Source organism: Hemitrygon akajei, chromosome 12 (genome assembly GCF_048418815.1).
Source record: "Hemitrygon akajei chromosome 12, sHemAka1.3, whole genome shotgun sequence".
NCBI classification, from domain to species: domain Eukaryota; kingdom Metazoa; phylum Chordata; class Chondrichthyes; order Myliobatiformes; family Dasyatidae; genus Hemitrygon; species Hemitrygon akajei.
Window position 1 is genome coordinate 65,138,820 of NC_133135.1, and position 18,403 is coordinate 65,157,222.

General features: G+C 41.8%; 1 protein-coding gene across 1 annotated transcript in view; it reads left to right on the plus strand.

Moving 5' to 3' along the window:
- Positions 1 to 18,403, plus strand: part of LOC140737119 (protein Niban 1-like) — a 140,193-nt gene that overhangs the window by 67,905 nt on the left and 53,885 nt on the right. The window contains exons 4-5 of the mRNA XM_073063304.1: positions 3,434 to 3,548; positions 11,604 to 11,771. Coding sequence (XP_072919405.1) covers positions 3,434 to 3,548; positions 11,604 to 11,771 — 283 coding nt within the window. The remainder of the gene's footprint in view (positions 1 to 3,433; positions 3,549 to 11,603; positions 11,772 to 18,403) is intronic.

Below are 18,403 nucleotides of genomic sequence, written 5' to 3' on the forward strand. Positions count from 1 at the left end.
ATCTTGGGGTCCAAGTCCATAGGACACTCAAAGCTGCTACGCAGGTTGACTCTGGTTAAGAAGGCATTGGCCTTCATCAATCGTGGGATTATGTTTAAGAGCCGAGGGGTAATGTTGCAGCTATATAGGACCCTGGTCAGACCCCACTTGGAGTACTGTGCTCAGCTCTAGTCGCTTCATTACAGGAAGGATGTGGAAACCGTAGAAAGGGTGTAGAGAAGATTTACAAGGATGTTGCCTGGATTGGGGAGCATGCCTTATGAGAATAGGTTGAGTCAACTTGGCCTTCTCCTCTCTGGATCAAAATCTCCTGTTGTCAAAAATGTCTTATTCTTGCCATCTTTGCCTTTCACTTATAGAACATGTTGGCTCTGAACTCATAATAACTCTCTTTTAGAAGATTCTCACTTATCCTCTATTGTTTTACCTGCAAGCATTTGCTCTCAATCAATTTTCACTGGGTTCTGTCTTGTGCTATTGAAATCAGCTTTCCCCCAGTTCAAAACCATAAGCTGAAGACCAGCCTCATCCCAACTACCTTATAATTTACAGAGTTACCGTCCCTAAAGCTTCTCACAGTGATCCTTCCACAATCTGCCCAGTCTCTGCGGGTTTGTTATTCCTATCAAAGCCAAAATAAAATAAAATGCATTAGTGCTACATTCGACTATAAAGCTCATAATTAACAAACGGAAGGTTGAACACCTTCCTTGTAAGTAGCCACACCTGAATGCAGATTTTTAGCACAGTTTGCAGGCTCTCTTTGATCTCCACAGCAAGATTGTCACTATGATAAGCAAAATTTGCAATGAGTTTTGTGATCTAATAGTGTGTAATAGCTAATAGCTAGTGTGTAATCTAATAGCTAATATTCTCCATGATAGTGTCATTGGATGTCTTATTTAAAAAAGATGTATTATTCATAATACATACAATAAATACAATAGATATTTGGCTTTCTTTACATTCATTATGACATCTGTTCAATAACTTCTCATGCTTTGCATCAGCACCACTATTTTTCCCTCCTGAAATTGGAAGAGAAGTCAGCAGGAAATTACACTGATCATAAATTACACGTATTGGTCCTGATCATGTCATTTTCTTCGCTGGTATGGTAAGAGGAGAGAGGATTTTTAGTGACACAGCCAACTGCAGTTCAAGAGAATTTTATAATTAAGTATAAATTAGTGTTTGCAGATTACTAGTGATAGAATGACAATGACAATGATGATCAAATTAATGACTTCATCTTTATTAACATGCAATTGCCTTCATTTGAGGTGACTAATTTTATTGAATAGATCCATATAATTTTATTTGTATTTAAAATACCATTGGTAGTGTTTTTTGGAATTTCCTGTCAGCCTATTTACAGTATATAAAACTTGATGAGAAATTAACAGACAAAAGTAAAAAGAAAGCTTGGCATTCAACAATACATTTCTATAAAGTGAAACTGTTAACTGTGACTTCGCAGTACAGAAGTACAGAAACATAGAAAACCTAAAGCACAATACAGGCCCTTCGGCCCACAAAGCTGTGCCAAACATGTCCTTACCTTAGAAATTACCTAGGGTTACCCATAGCCTTCTATTTTTCTATGCTCCATGTACCTATCGAGGAGTCTCTTAAAAAATCGTATTGTATCCGCCTTCACCATCATCGCTGGCAGCCCATTCCAGGCACTTGCCATCCTCTGTGTTAAAAAAAACTTTCCCTTGACATCTCCTCTGTACCTACTTCCAAGCACCTTAAAAATGTGCCCTCTCATGTTTGCCATTCCAACCCTGGGAAAAAGCCTCTGACTATCCACATGATCAATGCCTCTCATCATCTTACACACCTCTATCAGGTCACCTCTCATCCTCCGTCGCTCTAAGGAAAAAAAGCCGAGTTCATTCAACCTTTTCTCATAAGGCATGCTCCCAAATCCAGGCAATATCCTTGTAAATTTCCTCTGCACCCTTTCTATGGTTTCCACATCCTTCCTGTAGTGAAGCAAATAGAGTTGAGCACAGTACTCCAAGTGGGGTCTGACCAGGGTCCTATATAGCTGCAACATTACTTCTTGGCTCTTAAACTCAATCCCACGATTGATGAAGGCCAATACACCGTATGCCTTCTTAACCACAGAGTCAACCTGCGCAGCAGCTTTGAGTGTCCAATGGACTTAGACCCCAAGATCCCTCTGATCCTTCACACTGCCAAGAGTCTTACCATTAATACTATATTCTGCCATCATATTTGACCTACCAAAATGAACCACCTCACATTTATCTGGGTTGAGCTCCATCTGCCACTTCTCAGCCCAGTTTTGCATCCTATCAATGTCCCGTTGTAACCTCTGACAGCCCTCCATACTATCCACAACACCCCCAACCTTTGTGTCATCAGCAAACTTACTAACCCATCCCTCCACTTCCTCATCCAGGTCATTTATAAAAGTCATGAAGAGTAGGGGTCCTAGAACAGATCCCTGAGGCACACCACTGGTCACTGGCCTCCATGCAGAACATGAGCCGTCTACAACCTCTCTTTGCCTTCTGTGGGCAAGCCAGTTCTGCATCCACAAAGCAATGTCCCCTTGGATCCCATGCCTCCTTACTTTCTCAATTAGCCTTGCATGGGCTACCTTATCAAATGCCTTGCTGAAATCCATATACACTATATCTACTGCTCTACCTTCAGTATGGTAGCATTGCAGTTAGTGTAGTGCTATTATAGTGCTAGTGATCCAGGTTCAATTCAGCTGCCGTCTGTAAAGAGTTTGTACGTTCCCCTCTTGCCTGCATGAGTTTTCTCTGAGCGCTCTGATTTCCAAAGACTTATGGGTTAGTAGGTTAGTTTGTCACAGTCCCCAGCAACACTGTCTCTCCAGAAGAGTAGCAAGCCCCAGCAGAATTCTTGTTCACCACAGGCTCAATCGTGTCCCGAGCCCAGATGCTGTTTGATGGGAGCTCACCATTGGGTTGCTGCCTGGTTAACATTCAACCAGAACTTCACCCCTGTAACGGAGAACATAATTCCAGAGATTTTGTCACAGAAAAAAAAACATTGGTAAATTGGTTTATTATTGTCACATGTACCAAAAAGTACAATGACAAACTTTGTCTTTCATGCCATCCATACAGATCACTTTATCATATCGGTACATTGAGGTAATTCAAGGGAAAAACTACAGGATGCAGAGTCAAGTGTTACAATTACAGAGAAAGTGCAGTTCAGGTGAATATTAAGATGCAAGGCAATTTCAAGTCAGATTGTGAAGTCTTTTGTGCAAATGGACTGTTCAGTAGTCACATAATGGTGGAATAGAGGCTGTCCTTGAGACTCATGGTACATACTTTTGGGCTGTTTAATACTACATTTAACTTGCAGTTGGTTTGCTGTGGGCACTGATTTTTTTTTGTCTGTTGCTTCTCTATGTCAGGCCTATCGTAAAGGAGGTGGCCCAAAATGTAAACTACATGCCACTGGCTGCAGGGTGTTAACATCCATGGCTGAGTACACCCTGCTGGTGGATAAATATTTCCCTGACCCAAGCGGTGAGTTGTTGACATTTTGATGGCATTTTGATTTGCACAGCTGCCTTAGTATATGTCTGTATTTCCTTCATGTTATTCTGGAAAAATGGGTACTTTTGTTCAGAGCAACTTCTCAGTAAAAGCTCTGAGCCTCAGGAGGGTAGGATGAAGTCAGGCGGGGCAATAGTCACAGGGGACGCGATAGTTAGGGGAATGGATAGGAGATTCTGTGGTAACAAAAGAGACACCAAGATAATGCGTTACCTCCCGGGTGTTAGGATCCAGGATATCTCTGAGCAGTTGCAGAATATTCTGGGGAAGGGGTGATCTGTACAAATAGGGCAGGTTGCACCTGAACTGGACAGGAACCAATACCCTGGAAGGGAGGTTTGCTAATGGTACTGGGGAGGGTTTAAACTGAATTTGCAGGGGTGTGGAAACTGAAATGAAGAGGCAGAGGATGGGATGGTTGGTACATAAGTAGGTACAGCTTGTATGCAGGGGGGTATCTACGGAAATTAGCACCTATGGCAAGCACTGAAATTGCGTCCCTGTCCAAACATCTGACATCCATCTTTTAGATAATTTTACCATAATATCAGTTTAAAAATATAAGTCAAGCTCGTTAATCTTTTAATTAACAAATTATGGCACTATATGAAAATTATAACTGCACCTTCCTTGCTTTTACTGATGCAAATTGGTCTATGATGTGATCAAAGTCGGTTTTTTCAGTCTCCTCTCTTTCTACATTCAGCAGAGCAAGATCACAGAGTCTGCCTTGACCCATGGAGGCTCTCAAATACCAAAGTATTAGTTTTAACTTGCTGAATGATCTCTCACAGCTGGCGATGGAAACTGCGATGGTTAGCATTATCTGAAGAGCAATGCGAAGATTGGGGAAGATGCTCTCATTTCCATACTGAACAATAAATTCAAGAAGCTCTTGATATTTTCACATTGACCCGCCTTGATAGCAACATTCTGCAATCCAAAATTTCTTCATATAGCTGCTGTCCATCAACATCAGAGCTGTACAATTCACCCCAATTTTCGCACTTCTTCTTTAGGTCATTACTGTTGCTCAACATCGAGAAGGAACCCAAACTTGGTGTCAGTGTCGTGCAAACGAGTGAATCTTCCATCCATTTCTCCGTTCCAAAATCCTAGCAAAATCAGAAAGTCGTAACTCAACAAGCAGTTGTACAGCTGCCTTGCATCACTTCTTGTTTCACTGGTCTCATTTTCATTGTCTATCATGTCCTGGAGAACTTGAAGATTCTCCTCAAGGTACTTGTTGAGAGGCTTCACTGCTTCTGTCCTTGTACTCCACCTGGTTTCAGACTCCAATTTAACAACCATAGGCACGGTATTTTTGAGTTTTTCCCAGTGCTGTGTTGAACAAGAGAAAAACACGTAGAGAGCTTTGATAGTTCCAAAAAAAGTGAAAATCAGTGTATCCTGCTTGGCTGCATGTACACCCACCAAGTTGAGTGAGTGATTGTCACAATTCACAAACACTGCCAGGTTACTTTTCTCACTTATTCTTTGATGAATACCACTTCTGTGTCCAGCACTCACAGCAGTGTTGTCATAGCACTCTGACCGACAAACTTACAGCTCCATTTCGTCCTTCTCTAGCTGTTTCAAGATGTCTTCAACCAAGCTCTCAGCATCCTTCGGGCTTATCTGGATAAAACCAAGGAAGGACTCTCTGACATGGACTGTTTTCCTCTCAAAATCTACTTCCACATAACTCACTACTTCTGACATCTGCTCACAGTGTGCCTGATCAGGAGTCGAGTTGAACATGAGACCATAGTACTTGGCTTTACAAATGCTTCTCGGCGAACAGTGGGTGCCATCATGTGGATGAATTCGTTCTGGACACCTGGTGAAAGATAAGACGTGGATCCAGGATGACTTTTCAAATGAGTGAGGTGTTCTTTTATGACAGGGTCAAAGATGGCCAGTAGTTTCAGTAAGCCAAGGAAATTTCCCACATTTGAGTCATCGTCTAGCTGAAGTGACTCCCTGTGTCTTCGCAAAGCCAGGTTCTGAGTTGCAAGGAATTTTATGCAGTGAAGGATTCTCATCAAGATATCACGCCACTTCTGCTTTTCCTTCTCAATCTGTGACTGAAATATCGCGTCAATAACTCCTCTGTTTCCAGCTAAATTTCTATACATTTCTTTCCACTGTGTGAAGCATTCCCGATGATTCTTGGCATTTTCATGAACACTAATCCTTTCAGGTGCTTTCCACTGGTTGAATCTACTTTCCTGCTCCAATGAGGATTGATGATCTGACCGGGAATAGAGAAGACAACAGTTACAAAATTCAAGCAACACACACAAAATGCTGGTGGAACGCAGCAGGCCAAGCAGCATCTATAGGGAGAAGCACTGTTGACGTTTTGGGCCGAGACCCTTCGTCAGGACCCGCGTGTTGCTTGAATTTCCAGCATCTGCAGATTTCCTCATGTTTGAGTTACAAAATTCAGACTTTTTAGAAGGGGAATGGACCAGCCATGAGCGAGTCACTTCCTCACCACAACCATTTCCCAATTTCCTCTTGAACCAAGTATTGTTCATTGATTGGTTATTTGTTGGTAGGAAAGGCCCCTCATTGTTCTGGAAATACTTTGAACCCAGCTTTATTATTTCTGTTCTGAACGCGTCAGGCTGAATTGTTTTTCCAGTATTCTTGTCGAACTTCAGAAGTCCAATGTCATGCTGTTCAATCACTTCTGGTATGACAGTTCGAGGCTCTTTGACACCATCCAGTTCACTAGGTTCAGTGTCGTCAGGTTCAATCTCGTCAATAAACTCAACATCACCACCACAACCATCGTCTTCCCCTCCTGTCATGTCCACGTTCTCTGTGGCAGCCTCACTCCTAATCTCGTCATACTCAGATTTATCTGACTTGACTTCCTCCTCAGCTTGTGACGCATTTGTACTTGATCCACCTTCAGATTCTAACAAACTTTCAGCAGGTGCAGGCGACTCCATGGAACGTGTCGAACTGCTGTTCCGAGCTTTTCAAAGAAGGGCATGAAGAACTTGCTCGACTTCTTGGCTTCCTCCGCCTCCAACTTCCATCTCTTCCATCCTTCAGCTCCACTTTCCTTCTTCTTCGTGAAGAAATGTTTCATGGTCTTACACAATGCTCTAAAATAAGGCCATCCTAGTGCTTCTCACTCATGATAATCAAAGACAGATCATACATCTGAAGAAAATTCTTTTTTCACTGTCCAAGGCTGGCTTGTCTGACTTTAATAAAAACTGCTCAGTGGCACCCAGGGCACGTGCCATACCTGCCATACCTTAGATACGCCACTGCTTGTAGGGAGTTTGTGAGGAATGATGGGCAGATGATAGAGCAAAGGTGCACTCAGCCAGGTAGTTTGAGATGTGTGTATTTTAATACAAGGAGTATCGTAAACAAGGTGGATGAGCTTAGAGCATGGATCAATATGTGGAACTATGGCCATTACAGCGACTTGGATGTCTCAGGGGCAGGAATGGCTGCTGAGTGTGCCGGGCTTTAGATGCTTCAAAAAGGACAGGTAAGGAGGCAAAATAGGTGGGGGAGTGGCATTGGTAATCAGGGATAGTATCACGGCTGTAGAAAAGAAAAAAAGAAAATCATGGAGGGATTGTTGACTGAGTCAGTGTTGGTGGAATTCAGAAACAGGAAGGGGGCAATAACCCTACTGGGTATTTATATAGACACCCCTAATAGTAACAGAGACATCAAGGAGCAGATAGAGAGGCAGATTCTGGAGCGGTGCAATAATAATAGGGTTGTTGTGATGGGTGATTTTAGCTTTCCCAATATTGACTAGCATCTCCTTAGAGCAAGGAGTTTGATTCAGGTGGAGTTTGTTAGGTGTGTTCAGGAAGGTTTCCTGATGCAATATATAGATAAGCCAACTAGAGGAGAGGCTGTTTTTGATTTGGTATTGGGAAATGAACCTGGTCAGGTGTCAGATTTCTAGGTGGGAAAGCATTTTGGAGATAGTGATCACAACTCAGTCACCTTTACCATAGTGCTGGAGAGGGATAGGAGCAGACAATTTGAGAAAAAACTTAATCGGGGTAAGGGGAAATATGATGCTATTAGACAGAAACTTGGGAGCAGATGTTCTCAGGGAAATGCATGGCAGAAATGTGGCAAATGTTCAGGGAACGTTTACATGGAGTTCTGCGTAGGTATGTTCCATTGAGGCGGGGAAGGATGGTAGGATAAAAAAACCCATTGTGTACAAAGGATGTAGAATATCTAGTTAAAAAGAAAATAAAAGCTTATGAAAGATTCAAGAAACCACGTACACTAAGTGCTCTAGAAAATTACAAGGGTGCCAGGAAGGAGCTTAAGAATGAAATTAGGAGAGCTAGAAGGAGCCATGAAAAGGCCTTGGTGAGCAGGATTAAGGAAAACCCCAAGGCATTCTACAAGTATGTGAAGAGCATGAGGATGAGCCATGTAAGATAGGACCAATCAGGTGCGATAGTAGAAACATGTGCATGGAGTTGGAGGAGGTTGCAGAGGTTCTTAGTGAATACTTTGCTTCAGTATTCACCAGGAAAAAGGACTTTGGCAATTGTGGGGATGAATTATGGTGGACTGAAAAGCTTGAGCACATAGACATTAAGAAAGAGGATGTGCTAGAGCTTTTGAAAAGAACTAAGTTGGATAAGTCACCGGGTTTGGATAAGGTATACACCAGGCTACTGTGGGAAGCGAGGGTGGAGATTGCTGAGCCTCTGGCGATGATCTTTGCATCATCAATAGGGATGGGAGAAGTACCAGAGGATTGGAGGGTTGCAAATGTTGTTCCCTTGTTCAAGAAAAGGAGTAGAGATAACCCAGGAAATTATAGTCCAATGAGTCTTACTTCAATGGTGGGCAAATTGTTGGAGACAGGATTTATGAGCATTTGGAGAGACATAATCTGATTAGGGATAGACAGCATGGCTTTGTCAAGAACAGGTCATGCCTTACAAACCTGATTGAATTCTTTGAGGATGTAACAAGAAACATTAATGAAGGTAGAGCAGTGGATGTAGTGTATATGGATTTCAGTAAGGCATTTGATAAGGTTTTCCATGCAAGGCTCAGTCAGAAAGTAAGGAGGGTTGGGATCCAAAAAGACGTTACTTTGTGGATCCAGAATTGGCTGGTTCACAGAAGGCAAGGGGTGGTTGTAGAAGGTTCGTATTCTGCATGGAGGTCGGTGACCAGTGGTGTTCCGTAGGATCTGTTCTGAGATTCCTCTTCTTTGTGATTCTTATAAATGATCTGGACAAGGAGGTAGAAGGGTGGGTTACTCAGTTTGCTAATGACACAGAAGTTGGGGTGTTGTGGACGGTCTGGAGGGTTGTCAGAGGTTACAGCAGGACACCGAAAGGATGCAGAACTGGGCTGAGAAGTAGTAGGTGGAGTTCAACCCAGATAAGTGTGAAGTGGTTCATTTTGAGAGGTCAAATTTGAAGACAGAGCATAATAATAATGGTAAGATTCTTGGCAGTGTGGAGGATCCAAGAGATGATGGGGTCCACGTCCATAGGACACGCAAAGCTGCTGAGCAGGTTGACAGTGTTGTTAAGAAAGCGCATGGTGTGTTGGCCTTTATCAACCATGGGATTGAGCTCAAGAGCCGAGAGGTAATGTTGCAGCTATATAGGACCCTGGTCAGACCCCACTTGGAGAACTGTGCTCAGTTCTGGTCATCTCACTACAGGAAGGATGTGGAAACTATAGACAGGGCGCAGAGGAGATTTACAAGGAGGTTGCCTGGATTGGGGAGCATGCCTTATGAGAACAGGCTGAGTGAACTCGGCGTTTTCTCCTTGGAGCGAAGGAGGATGAGAGGTGACCTGATAGAGGTGTATAAGATCATGAGAGGCATTGATCATGTGGATAGTCAGAAGCTTTTTCCCAGAGCTGAAATGGCTAACACGAGGGGGCATACTCACATCAGTAGTAGGAGGCAATTGGAGAGGTTTCTTAGAACAAGGATATATGTGCACTTGTTAAAAGATAACCTGATTATGATCAGTAGGTTTGATCCAGAAGACTACGATGCATGGGATACATGGTGATTTTGTAGTTAGGAATCAGAATTTCCTCCACCTTGAGTACAAAATGTAGCGGTGAAAGAACGTCATTCCTGCTGGAGGTCCATAACTAGTGGTGTTTTGCAAGGATCATTGCTGCAAAGTCTGTAGTTTGTGAAATCTATAAATGGCTGTTGAAAATGTAAATGGGTGGATTAGTAAACTTGCAGGTGACACAAAGACTGGTAGAGTTGTAAACAGTGGAGAAGGCTGTCAAAGGATAGGCAGAATATTGATCAGTTACAGTTATGGGTGGAGAAATGGCAAATGGAGTTTAATCCAGGCAAGTATGAGAGTTGCATTTTGGGAGGTCAAGTGTAAGAGGAAGATGTACACTTAATCTGCTGTTATCGAGGAATCTTGGGGATGGCCATAGCTCTCTGAAAGTGGCCACACAAGTAGATAAGATGGTGAGGAAAATGTGTGGCATGCTTGCCTTTATTGGTCAGGGCTCTGAGTATAAGTCACATTGCAATTATTCCAGTCATGAAAGTGCAAGAATTGGAGGGATACGGAGCATGTGGAGGCTGAAGTGATGTAGTTTAATTTGGCACTTTGTTCAGCACAAGTATCATAGACCAAAGTTTCTGCTCCTGTGCTGTACAATTCTACAGTCTATAACCCAGAATTGGTAGATGAGGCTTATTAGTCTTTGTATTCATGAGAAGGGCTTTCAGTTTCATTCAACTTCTACAATGCAGCATTGCTAGTTTTACTTACAGAAGGCAAGGAGAAATCTACCCATTCTCCTACTAAGGTGTAGGATTTACAGAGTTTTCAGCTGGGTTCATGAAGAGGTCCTATATCTCGGTTTGCAGAATGATGTTACTATATACTAGACGTGGACAATATCACATACATGGGTACATTCCTATCGCAAAAACCTAAGAAGAGATTGATGGTGGTTAGAAGGTCCGGCAGGGAGGTTCAGGGGATGAACATGGAAGGTAATTGATAGGAGGGAGGAGGGGGGAGGTGTGATGGCTTGTGTGTCATCGTTGGATTGGGCAAAGGTATACCAGATGAAGGAAATGCCCTTAGTGGAGGTCATCTGAAGTGCTGTGAAGACCTGACTGCCAGGAACTGGCCAATGATGATCACTCCTGAGACAATGTGAATTGTTGATAATTCTCTAAAAGGGGTACAGTGTGAGAACTGATACCATCCCATACACAACTGACATGCAAGTCACAAAAGGCATGGCAGGCTGAACTACAATCAGGAATACTGATTGTCTTTCTGAAGTATTGAATTGAGTTGACTTTATTACTTCCATCCTTCATGTACACGAGGAGTAAAAATCTTTACGTTACGTCTCCCTCTATATGTGCATTGTGCAATTTATAGTAATTTGTAATAAATAGTATGTACAACAGGACTGTCAATATAACATAGAAATACAGTTGTGTCAGCGTGAGTTAATCAATCTGATGGCCTGGTGGAAGAAGCTGTCCCGGAGCCTGTTGGTCCTGGCTTTTATGCTGTGGTACTGTTTCCCGGATGGTAGCAGCTGGAACTGTTTGTGGTTGGGATGGCTCGGGTCCCCAATGTTCCTTCAGGCCCTTTTTACACACCTGTCTTTGTGAATTTCCTGAATAGTGGGAAGTTCACATCTACAGATGATCTGGGCTGTCCACACTACTCTCTGCAAAGTCCTGCGATTGAGGGAAGTTCAGTTCCCATACCAGGCAGTGATGCAGCTGGTCAGGATGCTCTCAACTGTTCCCCTGTAGAAAGTCCTTAGGATTTGGGGGCCCACATCCTGATCCTGTACAAAATAATGTATTTTCAGAGGTGACTGAGTGTTTGAATTTTTTGGTCATGAATCTATCTAACGTTGTCCTCAAATATATAAATGGAGAAATGGACTGTAATTGAAGGCTTTTTCATACATGTTCTCCATATTTATTCTCCTTATCTTAGTAACATCAAGTCTGTGTTTACATTTCAGGGACCAATGGGAAAGATGGTAATCAGTGCCTTGTTGTTAACCACACCCAATATCCAGTCTATCTGTGGCATCCGTTTCGAAAACACAACTACTTCTGTTTTGAGAATGAGGAGGAACAACAAGGATTTGGTGCTGTACTTAATGACTGTATCCGTCACCTTAATTATGGTAGGTTTGAAGAACCAAAATCAAACTGTATGTGAGCTATGCTGTTTGCTCATTCTTGTAGGCTTCTTAATTCCACTATTACCAAAAGTAAATGGTCTTAGTGCCCTCCGGAAATAGGTATTTTAGCTGGAATATCTTTTGAAAAACCGAAAATGCAGGATAATGGCAAATTGGACAGATTCTACTTTACTGAGTTTATCTGCCTGCCTGTTTCCAAGGGACTGCATTCTACAACTGATATATTTTCCCTCCAGCGCCATAACTGATTCTGCAGCAGCACCACAAAGTTATGGCTTAGTGAGGGAACTTACTGATCTACAACTGAGCAAGCAAGGCAATACAGATCAGGACATGTAAGATATAGAAGCAATTATGGATAATTGTTGATAATTCTATCTTGTAAGGAATGTCGGAAAACAAATCAAAACACTAATAACACTAATGACTACTCTCTGAATGCCGGTAATGCCAAGGAAGTGCAGGATTCCAATTCAAACCTTTCAGGAAGATAATATATTTAAACAACGCATTTTGACAAAGATGGGTAGCATTATTAAGCAGTTTAAAGTGGAGCTGGCAATCCCCAATAATTCACAATTACCTGACCTTTGGAGGTGAAACTGTGTCATCAACTTCTCCTAGGTTTTTTTCTCAGTAACGAGCCTGTTTGTAACAACAGCATATTTTCAACAAGATTGGTAGAATTAAATCGCATGTTTACATAGCAGAGAAGATGAAAGCTTGTCTAATATTCAAAATTACAATGCTGCAGTTTAAAAAGACATCTACTGTGTGAAATCTTGATTCCCCCCACCCCCGCCCATTTAAGCTGGAACTGCTTGGTAAAAATGTAATTTCAGTTATACCATGTAGATAACCTTGACCAAGTTATAGTGTAGTGTTGTTTAGACACTAAAACAGCATTGTTTCATTTGACCAATCTCAAACTGACAATATATTTTTGTAAGAACTGGAAACAATGTAAATGGGAAAGCCTTGGGATTAGGTAATGAGCTGTAGGCTTTCAAACTGCTGAAAACAGAAAAAGCAGGATCTGCATGGTAAGCATAATCTCTCGTGTTTGTTAAAAGCAATGTCAGTGAGAAAGGAGTCATTAAAACCCAACACTCAAATTGCTGGAGGAACTCAGCAGGTCAGACAGCATCTATGGAGGAAAATAGACTCTTTGTGTCTCACCTTGAAATGTTGACTGTTCATTTACCTCCATACATGCTGCCTGACCTGCTAAATTCCTCCAAACATTGGCTGTCTAACTTAAGATTCGAGCATCTGCAAAATCTCTCGCGTCTTGTATGCTTGAATCTGTTAAATTTATAAGATCTTAAGGCCATAAGACATAGAAGCAGGATTAGGCTGTTTGGCCCATCGTTTGCTCCACTATTCCTTCATGGTTGATTTATTATCCCTCTCAACCCCACTCTTCTGCCTTCTCCCTGTATTTTGACACCTTTACTAATCAAGAACCTATCAGCCACAGCTAATATGCAAGTCATAAACCCAATGACTTGACCTCCACAGCTAGTTATTGGTAATGAATTCCACAGATTCACTACTCCCTGGCTAAATAAATTTTTCTTCATCTTTGTTCTAAAGGGACGTCCTTCTATTCTGAGGCTGTGCTCTCTGGTCCCAGACTCACCTGCTATAGAAAACATCTGCTCCACATCCACTCTATTTAGGCCTTTCAGAATTTGGTGAAATCCCCTCTCATTCTTCTGAGCTCTAGTGAGTACAGGCCTAGAGCCATCAAATGCTCCTCATTAACCCTTTCATTCTTGCGATCATTCTCGTGAACCTCCTCTGGGCCATCTCCAATGCCAGCACTTCCTTTCATAGTTAAGGGGACCAAAATTGCTCACAATACTCCAAATGCGGGTCTGACTAATGCCTTATTAAGCCTCAGCATTGCATCCCAGCTCTTCAAGAATTCACGCCTATTTAGAGTACTGACTTTCTCTTCTTGCCATTACCAGACTTGTACAATGTTTCTGGGAACATGCCCATGAAACAAGGCAATGATTCTACAGGGGACTTTGCAATAACCCTGAAACTGTTCAGTCTCTTCTTCTCACTATGTATTAACTGCTACCACGTTACAAGATACTCAGTAATAATGCATTTTAACAAAGACGGGCAGCATTATTAAGCAGTTTAAAGTGGAGCTGGCAATCCCCAATGATGAGAGTAATACTAATTCACAATTTCTCAGTAATTCCCTGACAAAACAAAAAGAAATAAGGTCATTTGGATCACAGATAGTGTTTTGTTTTGTAACTCCGAAACATTTAATCTAATTGAAAGCAAAACAAAGAGCCTTATGCGTCAATGGTGTGACCACAGTAAGTGATGCTTGGTTTAAAGAATTCACCCTTTGCATTGTGCTCTAAACCCATAACCTTCTAATCTTTTTAACACTGTCTTACAAATTTGGAGATGTTCCTTGTCACCCTTAACAGTAACAATGATGTTATTTAGATAACACTGAATACCTGGACAGCCTTGCACCACCTAATCCATAGCTATATTTGTCAGAGTGAAGGTACAGATGCCACTCCAAAAATAAGCCTATTATAGTGATTCAATCACAATCAAGCGGAAATCTGCAGACGCTGGAAATCCAAGTAACACACACAAAATGCTGGAGGAACTCAGCAGGCCAGGCAGCAATCCTCTCTCATCTATGTCCTTGCCTGCCCATTGCCACCCTCCAATGCTCCTCCCCCCTTTTTGTTTCTTCCTTGGCCTCCTCCAACCCCGTACTTCTTTCACCAATCAGCTTCCTAACTCTTTACTTCACTACTCCCCCCTTCCCAGTTTCCCCTATCACCTTGTGTTTCTCTCTCTCCTCCCCCCCCCCCCCACCACCCTCTTACTCTGACTCCTCATCTTTTTTACTCCAGTCCTGCCAAAGGGTCTCAGTCCAAAATGTCGCCTGTACTCTTTTCCATAGATGCTGCCTGGCCTGCTGAGTTCTTCCAACATTTTGTGTGTGTTACTATTATAGTGATAAAGCTTTTTGTGAGTGTTTATGGTGAGAAACACTTTGGAATCTTCTTCCATTTCCATCTGAGGGTAGGCATCAGCTAAGTCCACTTTGCTGAACTGTTTCTCTCCAGAAAGGTTTGTAAAGGTATCCTCTATCTTGAGTGGAGGGTATTGATCTACTTTCAATATTGGCTTGATGTTGACCTTAAAGTCACCACAGATCCCGACAGACCCATTCCTCTTGGCTACTGGGACCACCAGAGTTGTCCATGGTCTCCACTTAACCTTGGAAGGAATTCCTTCAGTCCCCGTGTGATTTAGCTCACTGATGGTATAAGGAATGTGACGGGCTTTTCAAAACTTGGGTACCACATTTTCATTTACACTGTTTTACCCTTGATATGTCTGAGTTTCCCAATACTGCCTTTGAGCGCTGGTGTGGCATCATCCAGGGTCTTTCCTAACTCACTTACAGTTGACTCTATTGCAGGGGTTGTGGCATGCATCTGGTGGATGGCTCTCCAAACAAGTTGTGGTTGTCTCTGACAACCACATCCCCACAATGCTGGCCCTCCTGTTTTTACCACATACAAGCTCAATGTGGCTTGTTAGTTGATGTATTTCACTGTTACAAATGTCATTCCCACTGGAGTTACCTCTTATCCAGTATGCTCTCAGTTGGATGTCTGCAGACTTCAGTAAAGTATCTTTTAAATGCCATTCAAACTCATTTTGTGGAATGCCTGAAACAGCCGAGCCAGTGTCCAGTTCCATTTCAATTAATTTGTCATTCACTTCTGGTGTAAACCGTATTGCTTGTTTATTGCTAGTTGTCACATTGTAAATCTCAAGGCTACACAATCTTGTATCACTCTCATCATTATCAGAGTTTCATCAACAGCATGCAGATTAGTGCTCTTTTTTTAAAACTACAACTTGACTTTTTATTTTTATCTCTTCCCTGGGCAGTCCATTTATTTTTGTCTGCCCAACATGTTCTTTGTACGTGACTTTGTTGCATTTTCTACAAGTTCTGTCTTTAAATCTGCATTGGTCTGGTGTGTGTGAGCCACTGCTACAACTGCAACACAATTTGTTCGGCCAGGCTGGTTTCCGTTTAGTCATTGCAATTTTGATTGTGCTTACTTTTATCCCTGAATACAACTCAATTGCCCAAACTAACCAATCTCTCAGTGGTTTATTAAGCCCATCATTGAACTGACAATGCTCAGACCATTTCTTTAATTCAGCCATGTAAGATGAAGTGGACTCCCCTTCCTTCTGATTCTGCTTATGAATCAAAGTGTTCTGCAATCAACAATGGTTTTGGTTCTAAATGTTTCTGCATTACTTTTGTGATATCAGTATAGCTTATTTTGGCAGTTAATTTTCTAAGCAAACTGCATGCCTTTAAACCCAATACACTCAGCAAAATTGCCATTCGCTTCTCATTGGCTATTCCATTTGTTTCAAAGTACTGCTCAGTCAGTTCAGTATACATGAGCGAGTCACCTGTTGTGTAATCAAAAGAGTAATTCTTTCCGATATAGCCAGCTATTTCTGCTCTTTTTAAATAATTATTATCACCTTGTACTCACTGTTTATGAACCCATGAATCCTTCTGTTTTCTTCCATCTTTTAACTCGATACTCTCTGTCTTTCCCAAAGAAGCACATGCTGTGCTGTTTTTTTTTACTCAAGTGTTTCTTGCTGGTTTTTTTACTCGAACTCCTCACTGTGCTTCAACAGGTAGGTAGCTGTCTCGGGTTCATTTAAAACTTCCTCGTTGCCACTGTTATGTTTTATAACTCCAAAACATTAAAACTATTTGAAAGCAAAATAAGGAGCTGGAAAATCAACATGTGTACTTTGTTTTTACTTTAAGCGAGCCACACGTGTATCAAGTGGTAGTGTCATGATATATGCAATTTACTTATTTTTACGTACAACGCATAATGAATTATTTAAACAAATAAAGAATGCTTACTCAAACAATATATTTACTTTAGTAATTAAGTATTACTGAAATATCGAACATACAACAGATAGGTTCTCATGAAATTCTAGTTCATGATCTTCAGGGGGTTGAATTTTCACAAGAGTAGCTAATGTTACTCCCTTCTTCAGAAACGGAGTGGAGATAAGCCAGGCAATTACAGGCCGGTTTGTTTAAAACCAGTTGTGGGAAAGCTTTTTGAAACATTGATTTGGGATGGGATTAGTTGTCACCTAGAGGAAAGTGGATTAATTAAGGCAAATCAGCAACAGGTCTGTTCAGGACAATTGTGATTAAATAATCTGAAAGCTTTTTTTAGATGATGCAAAGGATAGAGTTGATGCGGGAAATGTAGTCAGTGTAATGTGCGTATGTGGACTTCCAGAAGGCTTTTGTTAATGAGGCACATGGGGGGGGGGGGGGGGGGTATAGATCCTCACCAGATTACGAGTAGCAGAGTTGTAGGCCTTACATACGAACGATCACTGTAGAGTGCGACAGGATGTAGCTGCAGACATTTTTTGTCCAATAGAATCAGGGCACGTCCACATGCTTTATCCTCCCAACCCTCCTCTTCACCGAGCTGCATCATTGGAACTGAGCAGACCCACCTGCTCACTCACTGAGTCAGTGAGGCGGGCTGGAGGCCATTCCTCCTGTGCCTGCTCTCTCTCCCGTTACAGATGAGGATGTGATCCTCTCTCATACACGGTTTCTGTTCGTTTCTTCAAAGATCAAAGTAAGTTCATTATCAAAGTATGTATATGTTACCACATACTACCGTGAGATTCATTTTCTTGTAGGCGTTTACAGGAAAAAATTATGTTAGGACTTACAAAGATCTGTATGTAATCAGACAAAGATTATCAAACAATTAATGTGCAAATTCTCTGACTTGCAAACTGTTCCAGTAACAGTTTTAGGTCCGTAATCTGCAGAGGACCTATAAAGACATTAAAGAGACATGGATACATGGTTGGCCAAGTGAGGCAACAAAGAGTCATAGTGAATGGTTCAAAGTTCAAAGTAAAGTTATCATCAAAGTATATATACTTCATATACAACCCAGAGATGTATTTACTTGCAGGCATTCACAGCATTACAAAGAAACACAATAGAGTCAATTAAAAACTGGACACCACTGGGGTGTACAAACAACCAACGTGCAAAACACAACAAGCTGTTCAAATACAAAAAAAAACAATAATAGTAAATAACTAAGCAATAAATATCAAGAACATGAGTCCCTAAAAGTGTGTCCGTAGATTGTGGAATCATTTCAGTGTTGGGGTGAGTGAAGATACCCCCTCTGGTTCCAGAGTCTGATGGTTGAGGACGAATAACTATTCCTGAACCTGCTGGTGTGGGACTCGAGGTTCCTGATGATAGCAGTGAAGAGAGAGAGCCTTGATGGTGAGGGTCTTTGATGATGGATACTACTTTCCTGCGACAGTGCTTCTTGTAAATGTCCTCAGCTGTGATTTACCCCTGATGGTTGTATCCACTACTTTTTGTAGGGTTTTTTGTTCAAGGGCATTGGTGTTCCCATACCAGGCCTTGCTGCACCTTCTAAGGAGAAGAGGCTGTGGAGGCATTAGCAATGATCTTTCAAGAATCATTAGATTCTGGA